The sequence below is a fragment of the Phoenix dactylifera genome, chromosome 10 (assembly GCF_009389715.1).
Source record: "Phoenix dactylifera cultivar Barhee BC4 chromosome 10, palm_55x_up_171113_PBpolish2nd_filt_p, whole genome shotgun sequence".
Taxonomy (NCBI): domain Eukaryota; kingdom Viridiplantae; phylum Streptophyta; class Magnoliopsida; order Arecales; family Arecaceae; genus Phoenix; species Phoenix dactylifera.
Window position 1 is genome coordinate 4,599,887 of NC_052401.1, and position 22,045 is coordinate 4,621,931.

Genomic DNA, 22,045 nt, shown 5'->3' on the forward strand with positions numbered 1-22,045 from the left:
ACACTTTTAGTACGGATTCAATTTTGGCTTTGTATTAATTCAAATTCTTTTCAAGCAGCTGTGGATGCAAATTGATCGACCTAGGACAAGAAATAAGTTGCCCAGGCTGAACTCGTAGTATCAAATAAATAATCGGGCTCAAGCCAAGCTCAACAACATAGCTCAGGTCACTAGTTGTCCCAACGGTGTGAATGAGCTTCTTATCAAACTAAGTTAAGCTTCTATATGTCTTTGCATTTCCAAAACCCTCAAACTTGGCTTAGTTATGTGTGGAACTTGAGAAAATGCATGAGCTTGGCTCAATTTTTGGCTGAACAATGTTGAAGAAAACCTGTTATGATCCCAGCTTCAGTTGTTTTATGAACCGTCTGGCACCAAAACCTCATAACCTAGCATGCGGTGATTTGTAAAAATACATATAGATGAATTTTAATTTTGATGTCACTTCTGACATCATTTTCTTGGACCCCACAAAATCTATTTCTTAAATCGGTGACCACTTGCCATATTATGATTCTGCGGTATAGGCTTACGCATTTCCTACAACAAGGTCTATGGTCACGTTCCACAATGGCGGCCGCAGCATCCCTACAGGACAAAAAAGTTAGCATGACGCTAAAAGTTAATACTTCGACAAAACAAAAGGGGTTAGCGTTGAAAAAGGAGATGCATCCCTATGGGAGATATCTGCTTTAGGGCAGATGGAAAACTCTCTTACGGTTTTATCTTTTAAAAAACGCTTTTTAAAGAAAATTTTTTTTGCTCAATCCTTTCTGCTACTCAATCGATGTGGGACTAAGTTTCTGACCCTCTCTACCCCCAACACTAGCTCTCCAGCGGAAAGAATTCGTGCGGAATCTATGGAGGGTCTATGCTCACCACACCATCTATTAGAGCAGGAAAAGAGGATGCGTCCCTACAAAAGGTATAGTCCGTTTTCGGGCAGGTAGAAGCTTTCTTCATAGTTTTGCCCTTCAAAAAATACCTCAGGAGGAGTTTTTGCATCCTTGTTATTTCTTGCAAAAAAAAAAATTGATGCTTGGACGACATCATTTCCCGTATAGCTTTGGGTCGAGGCGTTGCCTTCCAAGCGTCGTGATGGAAACCAGCACAGACATTATTAGACTTTCTTGTAATTTCCATTGATATTGTTATTAGACACTTTTCCAAAACGTGAGGCCCTTGGACTCTCGTAAGAGTTTCAAACGGGCTTGATGCAGTGACATGCGCAGTGACCTCAATATTTATTGTTTAGTCTTTCAGATTTTGGTGAATTGATACATTTATGCATGGTTTAGTCTTTCTAGAGCCTTCTACGTGGAGTATTTAATATCAGGAATCCTCGGCCATAGGCTTCTATCTAAAGCCCGCAAAGGGAGAGGAAGCGAGAGAGAGAGCGCGATGGCGGAGGTGAGGGCGAACAAGAAGGTTGTGCTCAAGGACTTCATAACGGGTTTCCCCAAGGAGAGTGACATGGAGATCGTGACGACGGACACCGTCCGATTGAAGGTCCCCGAGGGATCCAAGGCGGTGCTGCTCAAGAACATGTACCTCTCCTGCGACCCTTATACGCTATGGCGTATGAGAAAGCACGACGAGCCCCCCTCCGTCCCCGGCTCGGTATACCTTATAAATATAATATACAATAAGACTCCTCTTCTCTCTCTCTCTCTCTTTCAATTTTTTTATTTTTTTTGTTCGTTTCTACAACTTATTTCTCTTATGTTTTCTTAAGAGTTATGGTAGCTGTTTATGGAATCTTCGATCTAAGTTTTTAAGGCCTGGTTTTGGAGGATGAAGAGATGGAATGGTAGCTGATAGGGTCGGTAATGTTATGGGGGTTTGGGGTTTGAATTAATTGGTCCTTTTGTTTGTGACCGGGGTCATATACTTGATTATTCGAATAAAGTAGTATCCGACAACTTCATGGTACAGTTGTGCTTAAATTAGATGCCATTAAGATTATTGTACAGTTTTGTTTGTTACCTGTATCATATACTACACGCACTGACTCGTTCTGCAGTCCAGTAGTTACGACTTTTGAAAAAAAGCACAATTAAATATGTTATTTGAACAAGAAATGGCAAGAGCGCGCTGGGTAGAGAAGTTTATAGGAAAAAAATCATAGAAAATGTTAGGATAATGAATTATGAGTGTGAATCATATTTAAGTTTGCATATTATTAGTTAAAATTCCGTTTCATATTCATGATATCATTTGAGATGGCTGCTTGTGGAGAGAGTTCACTATAAGTATGTAGCAGTTGACGCGACCCCCGCTCACGATCTCGGATCGGGGGTGTGACAGTACGTGACATGTCATGGCGTAGTGTCACGCGCCAGCAGCACGGTTGCAGCACATATGAATCTTTGATTTCTAGTTATTTAAGCTTTTACCATGCAAAAATTTGGCTCATATTATATTGTTAGTTCTATAGCAATATAACTTAGATGCTTGGGTCAGATGATAAGGCTAAATTGGCAGGTCAAGAGAGGAAAAACATGTCAGTAGTAAATTTATGCGGAAGGACATATATAATTTGAAAAGCAATGGTTAGAATTTCATCTTTATAATTGTAGAAATAATACATATGGATCCTACATTGTGTTAAAGAGTCATATTCTCTGTAATTCATGTTTGCTACATCATTAGAGCTCAAATAACAGCTAGTATTTTTGAACTTGATGAAGTAAAAGGCCATCCATTTCCCCAATCAAGCTAAAGCTGTTTCGGACAATATTACCATTATGGAACTTCTACTTATGTGGGCTTACATTTTGAGGTTCCCTGTTTCTCCAAGTTCATCTTTTTTCTTCTTTCGTTGTACAGGTCATAACTGGTTTTGGTGTAGGTAAAGTGGTGGATTCTAGCCATCCAGATTTCAAGGTAGGTGACTTTGTGTGGGGCATGACTGGATGGGAAGAGTATAGCCTCATCACAGAAACAGAGATGCTTTTCAAGATCAGATACACTGATGTACCCCTTTCCTATTACACTGGCCTTCTTGGTAAGTTGTTTGTTCAGCAAAATGCCTACAAATCTGGTATTCGCCATCCGAATATGTTGAGTACATAACCATTAAACAGTAGCCGTTCTTTGATATCGCAATATGTTACTTTAAGGTTCTTCTGATTTGACAGTTGTATTACATTATTGTTTAACAACTGTGGTTGTAAATCTTGCAAGAATGGCAAAATGATACTGAAAATCATTAACATCGAACATTGTATGGACTATGGAATATTTATTTATTTATTTTTTTTATTCTTTGGTATTACCTATTAATGATAATGGAAATGTTCAGGGATAAGTAAGGCCATATGTGAATTATACCATCTGGATCAAGGATTGCCTGCTGAGGCAGATACCTGAAACCATGTTCAGAAAAAAAAAAAAGTCAAACAAGTGAAAAGCTCAGTGTAAATTAGATTTATTATTTCAGTGATTAAGGTGGTTTCAATTATCAGCTTTGTGCATCAAGCCGAGAGAGTCCACAAGTGTACTAAACCAGATGTAGATCAAGTAATCACTATGGTGAAGAAAAAGAATGTCACTGAACTTTGGTAGAATAGTTCTGTTCCTTAGTTTCCCCCGTGCAATATGTCATATGGCTTCTGACATCACTATTTTCATATTCAGGCATGGCAGGGTTCACAGCTTATATTGGATTTCATGAGATTAGCTCGCCAAAGAAAGGGGAATATGTCTTTGTGTCTGCTGCATCAGGTGCCGTTGGACAGCTTGTTGGGCAGCTTGCCAAATTAATGGGCTGTTACGTGGTTGGAAGTGCTGGTTCTGATGAAAAGGTTTGTAAGACTGTGACTTGAGTTCTCAAATTTTGGATAAGAAGAATTTCTGAAACACATAAGAAATACAAAAAATTGATCAGGCATGAGGTTAGAACCTGCACATAAAAATTGATAAGAGGAATTTTTAACAGAGTACACCTATTAGTTGTTTACTTGAGGTTTCATGTATTGGATTCAGTTTACCCAAATTTTGTTTTTCAGAATATAGATAATGGGAGTGTTTCTGGGAGCACTTCACATCAAATTTCCTTAGATCCCTTTTCACCTGCAATTTATTATGCAAACAACCTCAGGGGCTTAGATATTGAAAAATGCTACAATTTTGTAGGTCCCCAATCCCTATTAGAAGAATGCACCATCGATAACCTGAAATGTTTCACAGTGGATGTGTTCTTTTTCTGTTTTCTTATGACTAACATGAGGTCGAAGAGGTATAATGGATATGATTGTGGTTGCAGAGAAGAAAATTGTACATATTCAGCTTTAGTGAAACAAAGCACTAGTCCTGAGAGATTTTGTGTTATCGTATGCATATTACTCATGCCTCTTCTGTTTAAGCATCACTCAATTTCTTTTTTGGCACTACAGTCCTGAGAGAGATTTTGTGTTCTCATTGCATTTTACCTATGCCTCTTCTGTTTAAGATTGCTCAACTTCCTTTTTGGCACTGTCTACTCAGGTTAACTTATTGAAGAACAAGTTTGGTTTTGATGAGGCTTTTAATTATAAGAAGGAGCCAGACTTGAGTGCAGCTTTAAAGAGGTTGGTTGCTTCTTCTTTTTTTAACTGACTTTTTTTTTTTTTTTTATCTCGAGAGAACTGATGGTTTATGAAACTAGTGTTCTGCATCCAGCCTTAAACTCTTAGTGATGCATGGAATTACATGACACAGACAACTGAGACAAGTATGTGGCATGGGTCTCGCCTGTGTATGATATGCATCTTAGCTTCAATTCCAACTGTCCTGATTTCTGAAAATCTCTGCAATGGAATTTGTGATGATCCGTGATTGGCGGGCGCTTTTATGTAGGATGTTTGCATAATGCAGGTCCATCCATGGTCTAGTTATTGTAGTTTGGAGAACATGGAGTTGCCTTCAAATTATTTGGACTGTCATATACCCTGGTTGTGGAGATTTCTTCTCTATATATTGAACCAAAGAGAATCTGTTGTTATAATAATATAAATAGTGGCAAGCTGGTATTAGATAGATAGCTCTGTCCCCTGAGTATAGTTTGTTCGGTCATTTAATTTTACAGTGTGAACCATATATGCTCCATTGCAGCAAGGTGAAGAAGAGCACCAGCAATTACTTTCCAACAACAATCTAACGAAGTCTTTCCTTTCAGGTTGTTTCCCGAAGGTATCGATATCTACTTCGAGAATGTTGGTGGTCCGATGCTGGACGCTGTTCTTATCAACATGAGGAACCATGGTCGGATCGCAGTGTGTGGAATGATTTCTCAATACAGTCTCGAGAAACCTGAGGGCGTGCACAACTTATTGTACGTCATTGCAAAGCGCATCAGAATGGAAGGGTTCAATATTGGCGATTTTTTGCATAAATATCATCAGTTTGAGGAGATTATTGGCGAGTATATAAAGGATGGGAAGATCACTTATGTGGAGGATAAAGCTGAAGGACTTGAGAATGCTCCTGCAGCACTGGTGGGGCTCTTTGCAGGCCGCAATGTTGGTAAACAGTTGGTTGTAGTTTCTCATGAATGAATAGCTGTGTGAGCATCAGACTACTTCTTTAAACCTTCCCAAAAAATAACCAACTGCTCTTTTCGAGTAGATTGTATTGTACCTCTATGAAGGATTGAATCTTATGTGCGCAATTGCTATGATCTCATATTTTGTTTGGGAAGCTGTTTTTTAGGTTTTTCGTTTAGAAAGGCATTTTTGGGGTATACGGCAGTGGCTTCCCATCAATTAAATGATTAAAAACAGGATGGGATTCTTCTGGAGCGGCGACCGCAGCCTTCGCCGTGGACCTCGGGGCTGGGGGAAGCAGACGAGGCATGGGTTTCCATGCACCACCGTCTCTTCTTCACTTCTCCCGCACCTCCGCTTTCTTTCTCTCCTCCCACCGCCGCCTCCTCCTCCTCCTCCTCCGCCAAATTTATATTACAAATAAATTAATAAATCATTTTTCTACCATATAGATATTCATGCTAAGATTATTTTAGACTCTCGACATGTATTCGTAATCAACGGAGTATAATGTTTGATATGCCAACTTTATACCAGTTGGTAGGGCCTGTGTTCGTGCGGATGATAGCTTCGGGTGTGGATCTTCTCCAATTCTACGAGATATATATACTTAATTGAACTTTCGAAATATTCATATTTTTTTCTTAAAACATACACATAAGTAGATAAAAAAATATTAAATTGCATGATCAGATTTATATTTCATAAATATATTATCTTCATTAAAACCACTCATAGAACCGCTTTTCATAACAAAGCAAAATTTTCTTAATATTTGTTGATCCATAATTGTAAGAATAATATGATATCTTCACTAACAAACCATATGCATGAAAAACATGATAATCTGAAAATAATAAAGAGACAAGGACTATTAAATTTATTAAAATATCTAAAAGCAAAATTAATTCATTAGATGAATATATTAAATTATCATTAGATGAATCTATTAAATATATTTAAAATATTAAAAGTAAAATTAATTCTTGTCAAATAACTTTTATAGTCTTAAAATAACAAGAGGAAAGGATGTTTGACCGGGTGTGCAATGGTTCCAGACGGGTTAGATTTAAGCGATTTGATCAATAAATCATGGGCACAGACTCGATCATGGCCAAAATGATTCAAAGGGGTTCATTATCAGTGGGTTTTAAAGACACTCTATAAGGCTAGAGTAATCGGTCCAGTAGGCTTTCGGAGCACCAAGGCGGTTCAGGATCTCTTTGCAAAGGTCAACTCGGATTCATAGGATAGGAAGATGGGACTCGATACTTGGTTCTATGGGTCTTCATAGAAAGAGAAAGAGGGAGAAGAGAGAGAAACTAGAGAGAAGGAGGAAAGAGAGGTCGGGACCTTCAGTGGTCATGCTAGGGGACTTGGTTGGCAGCCAGAGATGGTGAACAACCGGCGACCAAAGTGGTCTATATTGAGTTTGGTGATCCTCCTAAATACTTTAGAGTTTAGTAACCAAACTAATCTACATCGAGTTCGGTGATTCTCCTGGATCAGATTTTCCATTGTTTAGAGGATTTAGCTTCCGCTAAATTAGAAATAAAGATGAAAAAATGCTTGTTTTCCTGCCTTACGGCTGAACTATTTGGTTTTGCTCAAAGATAGAGTTATTAGTGCTTGTGTTGAAAGCGTAGCCAATCGAGACACGATTTGAGTTAGGCTATCTTCTTCTTTAGTTGTGTAAGATGTTTCATCATCTCATCATTCGCCGAGGTAGAAGTAACATCCATAGTCGCTTTTGTACTTCAATATACTTCAAGCACGAATAGCCCTTCTCCTAATTACTTGTACTGCTCATGCATCTGGATTGTGTACTAAGGCTCATATAGATGTAGAGGACCGAAGCTCTGATACCAACTTGATTTGATCAGATCAAGTTAGAATTCCACTATATAAGAGCATAGCTCTGATATCAACTAGATCTGATCGGTTCAAGTTGGAATTCCTCCATGTATGAGCATGGCTCTAATATCAACTTGATCCGATTGGAGAGAAGAAAGATTTTATTTAACCCACTCAACCCAAATCTCTCAAAAGAAAACTAAAAGAAGATGGAAAAATCTTGAAAGTAGGACTTTAAGTCCTTTTTCTTTTATTAATCCATCCCACCTCTTAAACTGAGGTATATAGCTCCCATTTATAATATTAATGAGGTTCCACTTTTCACAATTTAGGTTGGATTTCTCTCCTAGTTCGAATAGAACTAGATATTCTAAAATAAATATAATTAATACAAATATTTTAAAAAAAGTTAAATTTTTTTGAAAAGGTAGATCTCAACTTCTATATTAACTCTGCCTTCTGTCGCTTCGCCTGTTCTTCTCATATAAAGAGCTACTCTCGGTCAAAATCTTATCCGAAAAAGAAATTTTTGGTTTGACCAGTCCGTTTTAGGGCCCAAATGATAGAATTTTAGCCCGATTCAATGTTTGGCCCAATATTGTAGATCTCGAAAAGATCGAGCATCATATGACCAGTTATGGGCTCCGAAAGGACTCGCCTTCCTGATGTGGCGGATCTTGCTTTTGAACTGTATCCAACCTTGCTCGTAGTAGTCATAGTATTCCATACTAAGTCTGGTGATCATCCTGAATAGTCGAAGGGATTAAAGTATTCCACATTGAGTATAGTGATCTTCCTGAATACTCGTAGTGGCCAAGATATTCCATATCGAGTTTAGTGATCCTCTTGAATACTCGTAGTAGCTAAAATGTTTCACATCGAGTCTAGTAATCCTCTTAAATACTTATAGTAGCCAAAGTATTCGACATCGAGTTTGGTGTTCCTCCTGAATACTCGTAATGGCCAAACTGGTCTATATTGAGTCAGGTGATCCTCCTGAATCATAGGCCCCAAGCTCAAATTCCACATGGTCTTTTGGTGGCATCTTATTTCCCATAAAATTGGCTACAACTCCAACCCAAAACACTCATGTTACTGGGATAGAGCTTTGAGATGGAAAATTATTTTTTGTGAAGAAAACTAAAAATTGCGTCAACTGATTGGATTGGGTAATTTCAGAATCTACTTAAAATCAACAAACCCAGAGACTTAAGCTGTATTCATGCTTAATGAATAAGGGTTTGAACCCTAAAGGGTTTACTTGGACTATTTTAGGATTCCTGCTGGCTCAGATTCAAGTCAGACTCAATATCTTTAAAACCAAAAGGAATTAAGAGCTCATTAATGTCGATAGGAAGATTGTAAATATTTTTGCCTTTACATGAAGCATATTTTTTTATTTTTTTTGATATCAACCAATAAGAGAGCAGTAAGCTACAGAATATGATTGGAGGCACCCCACCCCAAGCAGGCCCAATGGGCTGCTCATCTTAACCTTGGAGATGCAAATGGACTACCTTGCTTCGTTGTGGGCAAATTATATCTTGCACCGCATGCACCAATATAGCCATGCACCACACCAATCATGTCCGTATGAAGAATGAGGCCTACGGGAATGAGGCGACCTGATTGGCATGGTGCACAGCCATAGTGTATGATATAATTTCTCTTTGTTGTGTTAGTAGCTACTTAGGATACAACTTTTCTATCTCATTACCTTTATAAGATGAAGCTGGATAAGGGTTGAGGGTTCCCCGTGCTTGTCACACAATAAGAAAGAGCTATTTTCAGAAAATGTGATTTCACACTTCTAGTACACGTCCAATTTTGCCTTTGTATTAATTCAAATTCTTTTCAAGCAGCTGCAGATGCAAATTGACCAACCTAGGTCAAGAAATACGCTGCCCAGGTTCAACTCGTAGTATCAAATAAATAATCGGGCTCAAGCCAAGCTCAACAACATAGCTCAGATCACTAGTTGTCCCAACGGTGTGAATGAACTTCTTATCAAACTAAGTTAAGCTTCTATACCTATCAATCTTGGCTTAGTTATGTGTGGTACTTGAGAAGATGCATGACCTCACTACAGGAAAACCCACCTATCCCGACGCATTTTTCGACCTTTAGCGACGCTTATAAGCGTCGGCTAAAGTCCAGCCGACGCTTCTAAAAGCGTCACCAAAGCGTTGTTTATTCCTGCGTGGGAAAAGTTTTTCCCGACGCTTTGGGAAAGCGTCGTGAAAGGTAGGTTTTTAGCAACGCTTTCTAGCGACGCTTAAAAGCGTCGCTAAAATCCTCAAAGCCGACGCTTATAAGCGTCGGCTTTAGCCTTCAATTATTAAAAAAAAATTATTTTCTTCACTGGGGACCGAGTGTAGGCGAGAGGGAAGACCACCAGATTGAGCAGCGAAAAAATGCCCTGAAATGGAATCAAGAATTCAAGACTTTATCGAAAGCAAGAAGAGGAATTAAAGAAAAAGAAACAAATAGAATCTAATACTTACATAAGAAGAGGAAAAATCTGCCCTCAGTACATTGAAACTGGGAATTTTGAGTTCGAAGCAGTTCCTGGATAAATAGCACCAGAACCAATTAGGTATTTTCCATCAAAACATTCTAAAAATAGCCAACAAACTACACTAAAACCATCAATCAGCGACTTGTTCCACAAACTAGAAACAATGAGAGCAACAGATCCGGCGAGCGACGTTCCTAAATAGGATCAGATCACGATCCAAACCTCAAACAAAACAATTTTTTTTCTAAATTATCCGCAGAAGGTGATCGAAAACTCACTTGCTGGGGCTCCGAGGACTGCTTCCGCTTCCATGGAAAAGTTAGGGCTTTCCGGGGCTTGGGCCGGACGTAATCCTCCCCTATTCCAGCTCCAATTCCAGTAGCTACCGATGAGATGAACAGAATCGCCATTAATATCACTCGAAGTTCCATCTCTAAATTAATTTATTTTTCCTCGCTTTCCTCTCAGAATATTTCCATCCAAGAAAAACAACAGGCCCCCCGGAGAGTAAGAAGGCGAGAGGTAAGGCGGAGGAAGAGGGAGTAGATCGAGAGAGAACCCTAACCTGGAGTCATCTTTCCTCCTCCTCACTTGCCTGGAGTCATCTGAACGCGGTGGATTGTCGGCGCTGTAGGGAGGAGAGGAGAGGATCGAGAGGGTTATAAGCTAGAAAAGAAGGGAGAGGTGATGCCGAACCTGGTGCTGGAGATTCATCTTCGTCTTCCCCCTCACCATCTTCCCTCCTCCTTTTCCTCCTCTTCACCTGAAGTCATCTTTCCTCCAGATTGGGGTTCGGGATGGAGGTGAGAGAGGGGGGGAGGCGGTGGATTGTCGGCGCCGTATGGAGGAGGAGAGGAGAGGAGAGGGGGAGAGGAGAGGAGAGGGATAACAGCTAGGGCATCTTGATGGGAGGCTGATATTTGAGGGAATTTGGCCTCCGACTACGCTTATAAGCGTCGTCGTAGGACCAACCATTAACGACGCTTTTAAGCGTCGTTGATTCCCAAGCTGTACCGACGCTTTTCAAAAGCGTCGGCAAAGTTCGGCGGGGAGGGGGATTTCCCGACGCTTCTCCCTAGCGTCGGAAAAAAAGCGTCGGGAAATCTCCATTTTCCTGTAGTGCCTTGGCGCATTTTTTGGCTGAACAATCTTGAAGAAATCCTGTTATGATCCCAGCTTCAGTTGTTTTATGAACTGTCTGGCACCAAAACCTTATAACCTAGCATGTGATGATTTGTAAAAATAAATATAGATGAATTTTAATTTGGAAAACACCAAGAATACTTCATATAATTGTGGTGCATGCCTTGCAAGTGCATCATTTAATTTTGATGTCACTTCTGCAGACATCAATGTTGTTTCTCTCGGCCTTTCTATGTCGAGAGTTGACGTAAAAAACCTGGCTGAATGATTCTTGGAACCTTCAAGGCCAAGTTGAGAGGGGCTACTTGTGGAATTTCATGGCAAAGTTTTTTCTTTGGATGGGATGTTTCAAAGGTGTATGAGCTAGGAAGGATGCATGGAGAATTGCATATATGTCACTTGTGGTGGTGATTACAGTTGAGAGTCAAGTTTAAAAGTTCTTTACTCGAGAAAATTTTTAAATTTTTTCTTTTTCTCCCCCTTCTTTTCCATACAGATAGTTTCAAAGTTCGTCCCCATTTTATTGTAGGATGGTCATGATGCCCTCCATTTTTTGCTAGAATTTAAAATAATGCCTGTAGGTCCGTCCCAATTCTTATTTAGCATGACGCTAAAAGCTGATACTTAGACAAAAAAAACAAAAAAAAAAAGAAAAATTGATGCTCGGACGACATCGTTTGACGTTTAGCTTTGCCGTCCAGGCGTCGTGATGCCTCCTCCCGTAGGAAAAATGTGGAAATCGACATACACTACGGTGCACCAGCAATATCCACTGCTTTGACAAAGTCTCGCTATTTTCATACTCTCAAAAAAGCAAATCAGGCTAATTTACAGTAATCATTACAATAGTTATAATAAATATTATAATATATAATATTACGAATCCTCATCTATAGCTATAATAAATATTATAATATTATACTCTTTTTTTATTTTACACCGGCTGCTCACTCATTACAGTAATCAAGTTACAACAACCATTACAATAATTATAATAAATATTATGATACATAATATCACGATTCCTCATCTATAGTTATGATAAATATTATAATTATATATATATATATAAAATATTATCATATTTAATATAACTATGGTTGAGTTACGTGATATTATGTATTATAATATTTAGTATAACTATTGTAATGGTTGCTGTAAATTAATTATTGTAATGGTTGAGCAGCCAGTGTAATATATATATATATATATATATATATATATATATATATATATATATATATATATATATATATATATATATATATATATATATATTGATGGGGAGCGAAATTGATCGTCCTGCTTAGGGTAAAGGATCATCCTGCCCCAGCCGGGCAAACCACAACATCGACCAGGCAGGACCTTGCTCATGCTCAGAATCAGCCCGGCCTCGAACTTCGCTGAAGATTCAGTTGACCCGGCCAGACCTCCCCACTACTATGACCTGTCGTAACTTCTTCTAATGCCTATAATGACGTTCCGAGCCTAAGCCCGGGACACCCTGTTGTGCTAGCGGCGAGCCCAAGAGCTCCTCGACCGCAGGACTATGCGCCGACGCGCCACGATCAAGCTCAGGGCGCCTTTTATACTCGCCGACGCACCCTAGTCGAGCTCAGGGTGCCCTTATATTCACCGACGCGCCCTGGCCGAGCTTAGGGTGCCTTTATATTCGCCGATGCGCCTTGGCCGTGCTTTAGGGCGCCCTTTATATTCAACGATACGCCCCGACTAAGTTCGGGGCGCCCCATCCAACAACGCCCCCCGACATTCAAGCTTGGGGTGCCCTGCCGAGCAAACTTCGGAATTAGGGAAGTTAGGCCAACCTCGGCACTCGCCAAGCCAACCTCGCCGAATATATGATGCGACCTCTTATCGAGCTCGGCCTCGCCCACGATCGCATCCACGCGCGTGCCCACGCCCGCCTACATGGCCGTATATTACAACTTCACCGCGCCATACTTTGCTTGCTGGCCAACGACAGCCAAGGACAACGCCATGCTCCTCCAACCGTACCCTATAATATCTATCAACGCCTTATCGTTCATAGGAACGGCCTACACTGCGCGCCTCAAGCAAGCTCTAGCTACGCGCCATTTGTCTAAAATCCATCTTCTCCCATGATGAAGACGGGCCATATCTCCGTCATTTGGATACCTCAACAGAGACTATAAATAGCCCCATCAGGTAACACCTAAGGAGACTTCTGGACCAACTAAGATCTACTCTAACTTGAGCGTCGACGAAGGGCCCTCACCGGAACCACCAGTGAAGCCTTGTGCAGGTATGCCGTCGCACGGGAGGTGGCTCTCGTTTCTCCACTCAAGCCGGCAGCTCCCTTGACTCCTCCAGCGTAGTTACCCTCGGGCTAAATTTGAACCACAACATATATATATATATATATATATATATATATATATATATATATATATATATATATATATATATATATATATATATATATATATATTACACCGGCCGCTCAATCATTACAATAGTTAAGTGGTGCAGCAACCATTACAATAATTATAATAAATATTATAATACATAATATCACGAATCCTCATCTATAGTTACAATAAATATAATAATATTATATATATATATATATATATTTATATTTATATATTACACCGGTCGCTCAATCATTACAATAGTTAAGGTACAGCAACCATTATAATAATTATAATAAATATTATAATACATAAAATCACGTATCCTCATCTATAGTTACAATAAATATAATAATATTATATATATATATATATTTATATTTATATATTACACCGGTCGCTCAATCATTACAATAGTTAAGTTACAGCAACCATTATAATAATTATAATAAATATTATAATACATAAAATCACGTATCCTCATCTATAGTTACAATAAATATAATAATATTATATATATTTATATTTATATATTACACCGGTCGCTCAATCATTACAATAGTTAAGTTACAGCAACCATTACAATAATTATAATAAATATTATAATACATAATATCACGAATTTCCATCTATAGTTATAATAAATATTATAATATTATATATATATATATATATATATCACACAGGCTGCGCAATCATCATAGTAGCTAATTTACAGCAACTGTTACAATAATTATAATAAATATTATAATATTATATATACATATATTTTACACCGGCTGCCCAATCATTACAAATTTACGATTAGTTAATTTACAGCAACCATTACAATAGTTATACTAAATATTATAATATTATAAGCATTACGATAGTAAATATCTAGAGCCTCCTACGTGAAGCACTTAATATCACGAATCCTCGTCCATAGGCCTTCTCTAAAGCCCGCAGAGGGAGAGGGAGTGACAGAGAGAGAGCGCGATGGCGGAGGTGAGGGCGAACAAGAAGGTTGTGTTGAAGGACTTCATAACGGCGGGTTTCCCCAAGGAGAGCGACATGGAGGTCGTGACGACGGACACCGTCCGATTGAAGGTCCCCGAGGAATCGAAGGCGGTGCTGCTCAAGAACCTGTACCTCTCCTGCGACCCTTATATGCGATCGCGTATGAGCAAGCACGACGAGCCCTCCTACGTCCCCGACTTCGTCCCCGGCTCGGTATACCATATAAATATAATATATAATAAGAGTATAAGACCCCCCTCCCTCTCTCAGCTTTTTTTTTTGTTCCTACAACTTATTTCTCTTATGTTTTCATTGGAGTTATGGTAGCTGTTTTATGGAATCTTGGATCTAAGTTTTTTAGCCCCGGTTTTGGGGTTGAATTGGTCCTTTTGTTTGTTGCTTGCGTCGTATACTTGATTATTCGAATAAAGTAGTATCCGACAACCTTGTGCTGCAGTTTTTCTTACGATTATTGCACGCACTGACTCGTTCTATTGTACAGTGGTTACGACCTTTTAGAAAAGGCACAAAACTACCGAGAATTTGATGGTTCTTTTCAGTACTTGTTTGTTCTTGTGGATTTGTTTGCTGCGTGTCGTCCTGGGGGAAGGGAGTGTGTGTATGTGTATGTGTATGTTTTTCCCTTCTCTAATAAAAAGTATTTTTAGCACGTCTTTAGATGTTTTTACGATCTTTTTAATCCACTGGGAAATTTGTCTCATATTATATTGCTAGTTCTATAGTAATATTATAACAACCCAAGATCTCATCCAAAATGACTAGCCGGAAAGTATTATTTGAGTTTCTTAATCCTGTGTAAAAAGTCATATTCTCTGTAATTCATGTTTGCTACATCATTAGAGCTCAAATAACAGCTAGTATTTTTGAACTTGATGAAGTAAAAGGCCATCCATTTCCCCAATCAAGCTAAAGCTGTTTCGGACAATATTACCATTATGGAACTTCTACTTATGTAAGCTTACATTTTAAGGTTCCCTGTTTCTCCATGTTCATCTTTTTTCTTCTTTCGTTGTACAGGTCATAACTGGTTTTGGTGTAGGTAAAGTGGTGGATTCTAGCCATCCAGATTTCAAGGTAGGTGACTTTGTGTGGGGCATGACTGGATGGGAAGAGTATAGCCTCATCACAGAAACAGAGATGCTTTTCAAGATCAGATACACTGATGTTCCCCTTTCCTATTACACTGGCCTTCTTGGTAAGTTGTTTGTTCAGCAAAATGCCTACAAATCTGGTATTCGCCATCCGAATATGTTGAATACATAACCATTAAACAGTAGTCATTCTTTGATATCGTTATATGCTACTTTAAGGTTCTTCTGATTTGACAGTTGTGCTACATTGTTGTTTAACAACTGTGGTTGTAAATCTTGCAACAATGGCAAAATGATACTGAAAATCATTAACATCTAACATGGTATGGAATATGGAATATCAGTGTTAGTTTTTTTATCAAAAAAAATCCTTGGTATTACCTATTAATGATAATGGAAATGTTCAGGGATGAGTAAGGCCATATGTGAATTATATCATCTGGATCAAGGATTGCCTGCTGAGGCAGATACCTGAAACCGTGTTCAGAAAAGAAAAAAAAGTCAAACAAGTGAAAAGCTCAGTGTAAATTAGATTTATTTTTTCAATGATTAAGGTGGTTTCAATGATTAACAGAGTCCACAAGTGTACTAAACCAGATGTAGATCAAGTAATCACTATGGTGAAGAAAAAGAATGTCACTGAACTTTGGTAGAATAGTTCTGTTCCTTAGTTTCCGTGCTTCCCGTGCAATTTGTCATATGGCTTCTGACATCACTATTTTCATATTCAGGCATGGCAGGGTTCACAGCTTATATTGGATTTCATGAGATCAGCTCGCCAAAGAAAGGGGAATATGTCTTTGTCTCTGCTGCATCAGGTGCCGTTGGACAGCTTGTTGGGCAGCTTGCCAAATTAATGGGCTGTTACGTGGTTGGAAGTGCTGGTTCTGATGAAAAGGTTTGTAAGACTGTGACTTGGGTTCTCAAATTTTGGATAGGAGGAATTGCTGAAACACATAAGAAATACAAAAAATTGATTAGGCATGAGGCTAGAACCTGCACATGAAGATTCATTTAAAATGGGCAAGGAATTCTTAACAGAGTGCACCTATATATTATTTGTTAACTTCAGGTTTCATGCATTGGATTCAGGTTACCCAAATTTTGTTTTTCAGAATATAGAGAATGGGAGTGTTTCTGGGAGCACTTCACATCAAATTTCCTTAGATATCTTTTCAGCTGCAATTTATTATGCAAGCAACCTCCGGGGCTTAGATATTGAAAAATGCTGCAATTTTGTAGGTCCCCAATCCCTATTAGAATAATGCACCATCGATAACCCGAAATGTTTCACAGTGGATGTGTTCTTTTTCTGTTTTCTTATGACTAACTTGATATGCATCTTAGCTTCAATTCCAACTGTCCTGATTTCTGAAAATCTCTGCGATGGAATTTGTGATGATCCGTGATTGGCGGGCGCTTTTATGTAGGATGTTTGCATAATGCAGGTCCATCCATGGTCTAGTTATTGTAGTTCGGAGAACATGGAGTTGCCTTCAATTTATTTGGACTATCATTTACCCAGGTTGTGGATCCATATATTGGACCAAAGAGAATCTGTTGTTATAATAATGTACAGGGTTTTTTGCATGAATAGCTTCTTAAATATCAAATTTTGCTTGAATATCCTTCCAAAATTGATATTTGCATGTATACCGTCATAAAATACTTGTTTTGCCATCCAACCCTTTTTTTTTCTTTTTGTTTTTGCATATGTACCAATGCTATTTAACGACGTTAAAAAATTAACGGTTTCAAATTAAAATAATTAAAATATCCTTAATGGGTAGACATGCAAATAGATCGCGATTCCGATAGCAGAGGAATAACACAGGAACAATTGCGTAATTTTAAAAATTTTTTTATTTTTAATTAATATAAATATAATTTTTCTTAACACCGTTAAAACAACTATTATATTACGGGCATCTGTACAATAACAGAGTTTTACGAGGGTATACATGCAAATATCAATTTTGGAAGAATACTCATACAAAAAATCCAAATATAAATAGTGGCAAGCTGGTATTAGATAGATAGCTCTGTCCCCTGAGTATTGTTTGTTAGGTCATTTAATTTTACAGTGTGAAGAAGAGCAGTAACAATTTCTTTCCAACAACAATCTAATGAAGTCTTTCTTTTCAGGTTGTTTCCCGAAGGTATCGACATCTACTTCGAGAATGTTGGTGGTCCAATGCTGGATGCTGTTCTTATCAACATGAGGACCCATGGTCGGATCGCAGGATGTGGAATGATTTCTCAATACAACCTCGAGAAACCTGAGGGTGTGCACAACTCATTATACCTCGTCACAAAGCGCATCAGAATGGAAGGGTTCCTGTTTAGCGATTTTTTTCATAAATATCATCAGTTTGAGGAGATTATTGGCGAGTATATAAAGGATGGGAAGATCACTTATGTGGAGGATAAAGCTGAAGGACTTGAGAATGCTCCAGCAGCACTGTTGGGGCTCTTTGGAGGCCGCAATGTTGGTAAACAGTTGGTTGTAATTTCTCATGAATGAACAATCAGTGTGAGCATCAGACTACTTCTGTAAACCTTCCCAAAAAATAACCATCTGCTCTTTTCGAGTAGATTGTATTGTGCCTCTATGAAATGAACGACTGAATTTTATATGCGCAATTGCTATGATGTCATATTTTGGTTGGGATGTTCTTTTTGATGTCTTTCGTTTAGAGAGACATTTTTGGGGTATATGTTGCTGCTCATTCTACAGGGAGTGAATTTGGTTGCATATTTGCAAGCTGGTCCGGTCTGTCACAATTATACTTTTGGATGTCTTCCCTCCGTGTTCTTATAAATAGTCCCATCTTCAATGAATGACCCTTTTCATCCTTGTCAAGGAAAGTGCACCAACAAAAAGTACTGGCTAAAATCAGCATAAAATGCCATTGTTTCTGCTATGAAAGATCAGGGATTCTTTGACTGACATGCTATCCCACAAAAGTTGAGCTTTTGGAAATCAACCTCTTATCATGAAGATAGGAATTCATGGAGATTAAGCTGATGATCGATGTAGATAAGAGCCATGTAAACTCTCACGCTTAGATGATGAAAGACTGCAATGAGATATCCTCATTTAATACTCTTCTCATTGGTATTTGAGAACAATTTCATGAAGAGTCTTCTGATAGGCATCAATCAATACCAGGACCAGTGATAATGAAACTAGGAGTCTAGCCCACCTTCTATATTGCAATCCCGGCTCCTTTCCCTGCATATATTTCGGTCTCCCCTGCGGGTGATCTTTGCGAACAGCAGTGGCTTCCCTTAAAATAAATGATTAAAAACAGGATGGGATTCTTCTGGAGCGGCGACCGCGGCCTTCACCAAGTTAAGCTTCTATATGTCTTTGCATTTCCAAAACTCTCAAACTTGGCTTAGTTATGTGTGGAACTTGAGAAGATGCATGAGCTTGGCTCATTTTTGGGCAATTTTTGGCTGAACAATCTTAAAGAAAACCTGTTATGATCCCAGCTCAGTTGTTTTATGAACAGTCTGGCACCAAAACCGAACCTAGCATGTGATGATTTGTAAAAATACATATAGATGAATTTTAATTTGGAAAATGTTGTGGTTCAAATCTGGCCCAAGGGTGACCACGCCTGAGGAGTTGGGGGAAGCTGCCGGAGTGTGGAAGAAGTCGGGGAGAGCCGCCTCCTGCGACCAACAGTATACTTACACGAATCCTCACCGGTGCTTCCAGTGAGGGCCCTCCGATGCTCAAGTTAGAGTGGAGCTTAATAGATCGGCCAAAAAAATCCCTTTGGCATTACATGTTGGGGTCCTTTATAGTCCTAGTAGGAGCGTTTAGGTGGAGGAGGTATGGCCCATTTCCATCATGAAAGAAAGTGGCGTGCAGCCTGAGCTTGCTTGTGGCGCGCGGTGGAGTCCGTCCTGGGAAATGGTGAGACGCTGACAGCCGTTGCAGGATATGGCCCATGCTTATCATGAGCGGGAGTGGCGTGCAACTTGAGCTCGCCTGCAGCGCGCAGTGGAGTCCGTTCTTGGGAACGGTAAAGTGTTGCCCTTGGCTGTCATGGGCTAGTGAGCGAAGCACGGTGTTGCAGCATCGTAACGCATGGCCTCGTAGGAGGGCGAAGGCACGGCACAGGTGCAGTTGTTGGCGACGTTGAGCTTGTCGAGAAGTTGGTAAACGGGTGCTGAGGCAAGGTTAGCATTTCGGGTTTCGGGGTGTGCTTGGTGGAGCGCCCCAAGCTCGAGGGTCAGGGTGTAGTGCTGAAGAGGGCGCCCGAGCTTGATCGGACGCGACGGCGAATAAGGAGGGCGCCCGAGCTTGGTCGGGCGCGTCGGTGAATATGGAGGTTGAAGGGGCCTTCGGTGAAGTCTGAGGCCAGGTTAATTATGGGCTAGACCGAGGACACATCTGTTTGGCGTTGGTGTCTGTTGGGCCAAAATTGGGTGGCCCTTTTGATGTGGGCTGGACGATCCATTTTGCCCCTTATCATTTGTCCCTTGATTTTCGAGGTCGAGTCGCTCTTCAGCTCGAGCGAAGGAAGTAGTCGGATGGTTGGTCATTCGGCAGTGTGCTTCAGCGCTTATGAAGACGCACGCGCCGAGTAGGGGACACTTGGAGCATTTTACAGCTGAAGGCTTTGAATCTGGCTTTTGGAGTCGAGCTTAGCTGGCTTGAGCTGCCACGTCCCCGTGAACAGAATCCGTCATGGAGATTTCTTTGTCTTCCACATATGTATCTTTTTTCAAAGGGGTTGCTGAGTGGAATAGAAAAGGGGACGACTATTAATGCCCCGTCCCTTGCAGCATCGATTGAGAGCCAAAGGGCCTCATGACTGCAGGATCTATCGACAAAGTCGTTCCTCAAGCTCGGCTCGGGACGCCCTGCAACATCGATTGAGAGCCAACGGGCATTATGACTGCAGGATGTATCGATAAAGTCGTCCCTCGGCTCGGGATGCCCTGCAGCACCGATTGAGAGCCAAAGGGCCTCACGACTGCAGGATCGATCGACAAAGTCATCCCTCGAGCTCGGCTCAAGACGCTCTGCAGCATCGATTGAGAGCCAAAGGGCCTCGCGACCGCATGATCTGTTTATAAAGTCGCTCCTGATCTGAGTGGGGGACGCCCTGTGGCGTCAACGGAGAGCCGTTGCAGAGCACCCCCATCCACAGTACTCTATAAAGCGCACCCCTGATCTGAGTGGGGGGCGCCCTGCAGCGTCAACGGGGAGCCGTTGAAGAGCATCCTCATCCGCAGTACTTTATAAAGCGCGCCCTTGATCTGAGTGGGGGGCGCCCTGCGACGTCAAAGGAGAGCCATTGAAGTGCACCCCCATCCGCTGTACTCTATAATGTGCACCCTTGATCTGAGTGGGGGGCGCCCTGCAGCGTTAACGGGGAGTTGTTGAAGAGCACGAGAATAGAATTCCGCCCGAGGGTTACCTATTGGGGTCCTTTATAGCCCTGGTAGGAGCGCTTAGGTGGCGAAGGTATGGCCCGTTCCCATCATGAGAGGGAGTGGCGCGCAGTCTGAGCTTGCTTGTAGCGCGCAGTGGAGTCCATCCTAGGGAATGGTGAGACGCTAACAGCCGTTGCAGGGTATGGCCCATTCTTATCATGAGCGGGAGTAGCGCGCAGCTTGAGCTTACCTACAGTATGCAGTGGAGTTTGTTCTTGGAAACGGTAAGGTGTTGCCCTTGGCTATCGTAAGCCATTGAGCGAAGCACGGCGTGGCGGCGTCGTAACGCATGGCCTCATAGAAGGGCGAAGGCACACACACGGGTGCGGTTGTTGGCGAGGCCGAGCTTGTCGAGAAGTTGGTTAGACGGGTGTTGAGGCCAGGTTTGCATTTCGGATTCTGGGGTGTGCTTAGAAGAGCGCCCCAAGCTCAAGGGTCGGGGTGTAGTGCTGGAGACGGCGCCCGAGCTTGGTCGGGTGCGTCGGCGAATAAGAAGGGCGCCCGAGCTTGGTCAAATGCGTCGGCGAATAAGGAGGGTGAAGAGGCCTTCGGCGAAGTCCGAGGCCAGGTTAATTCTGGGTTAGACCGAGAACACATTTGGCTGGCGTTGGTGCCTGTTGGGCCGAAATTGGGTGGCCTTTTTGATATGGGCTGGACAATCCATTTTGCCCCCATCAGAAAACGCCAAGAATACTTCTTATATATGTGGTGCATGCCTTGCAAGTGCATCATTTTGATGTCACTTCTGACATCAATGTTCTTTCTCTCGGCCTTTCTATGTTGAGAGTGACGTAAAAAACCTGGCTGATGATTCTTGGAACCTTCAAGGCCAAGTTGAGAGGGGCTACTTGGTGGAATTTCGTGGCAAAGTTTTTCTTTGGATTGGATCTTTCAAAGAAGGTGTAAGAGCTAGGAAGGATGCATGGAGAATTGCATATATATATATATATATATATATATATATATATATATATATATATATATATATATATATATATATATATATATATATGTCACTCGTGGCGGTGATTACAGTTTGGAAAG

The 22,045-nt window shown here is 40.6% G+C and overlaps 1 protein-coding gene across 2 annotated transcripts; it reads left to right on the top strand.

Moving 5' to 3' along the window:
• The first annotated feature begins 1,376 nt into the window (after window positions 1-1,376).
• Window positions 1,377-18,201, top strand: LOC120112159 (2-alkenal reductase (NADP(+)-dependent)-like). 2 transcript variants are annotated; one of them, XM_039130842.1, is made up of 5 exons: window positions 1,377-1,620; window positions 2,830-3,007; window positions 3,640-3,806; window positions 4,489-4,571; window positions 17,690-18,201. In XM_039130842.1, the coding sequence occupies exons 1-5, from the start codon at window positions 1,402-1,404 to the stop codon at window positions 18,066-18,068; spliced, it is 1,026 nt and encodes a 341-aa protein (XP_038986770.1). In that variant the 5' UTR covers window positions 1,377-1,401; the 3' UTR covers window positions 18,069-18,201. The 2 variants fall into 2 exon arrangements, with proteins under 2 accessions (XP_038986770.1, XP_038986769.1); XM_039130841.1 differs by lacking the exon at window positions 17,690-18,201 and adding an exon at window positions 5,159-5,610.
• Window positions 18,202-22,045: the final 3,844 nt, after the last annotated feature.

What these genes read in the sequence shown, in the direction of transcription:
- LOC120112159 (XM_039130842.1), top strand. Translation starts at nt 1,402, where the DNA reads ATGGCGGAGGTGAGGGCGAACAAGAAGGTTGTGCTCAAGGACTTCATA. An exon ending in GTGCTGGTTCTGATGAAAAG is followed by an intron (nt 3,807 to 4,488) that starts GTTTGTAAGACT and finishes CTGTCTACTCAG; the next exon opens with GTTAACTTATTGAAGAACAA. An exon ending in TTGAGTGCAGCTTTAAAGAG is followed by an intron (nt 4,572 to 17,689) that starts GTTGGTTGCTTC and finishes CTTTCTTTTCAG; the next exon opens with GTTGTTTCCCGAAGGTATCG.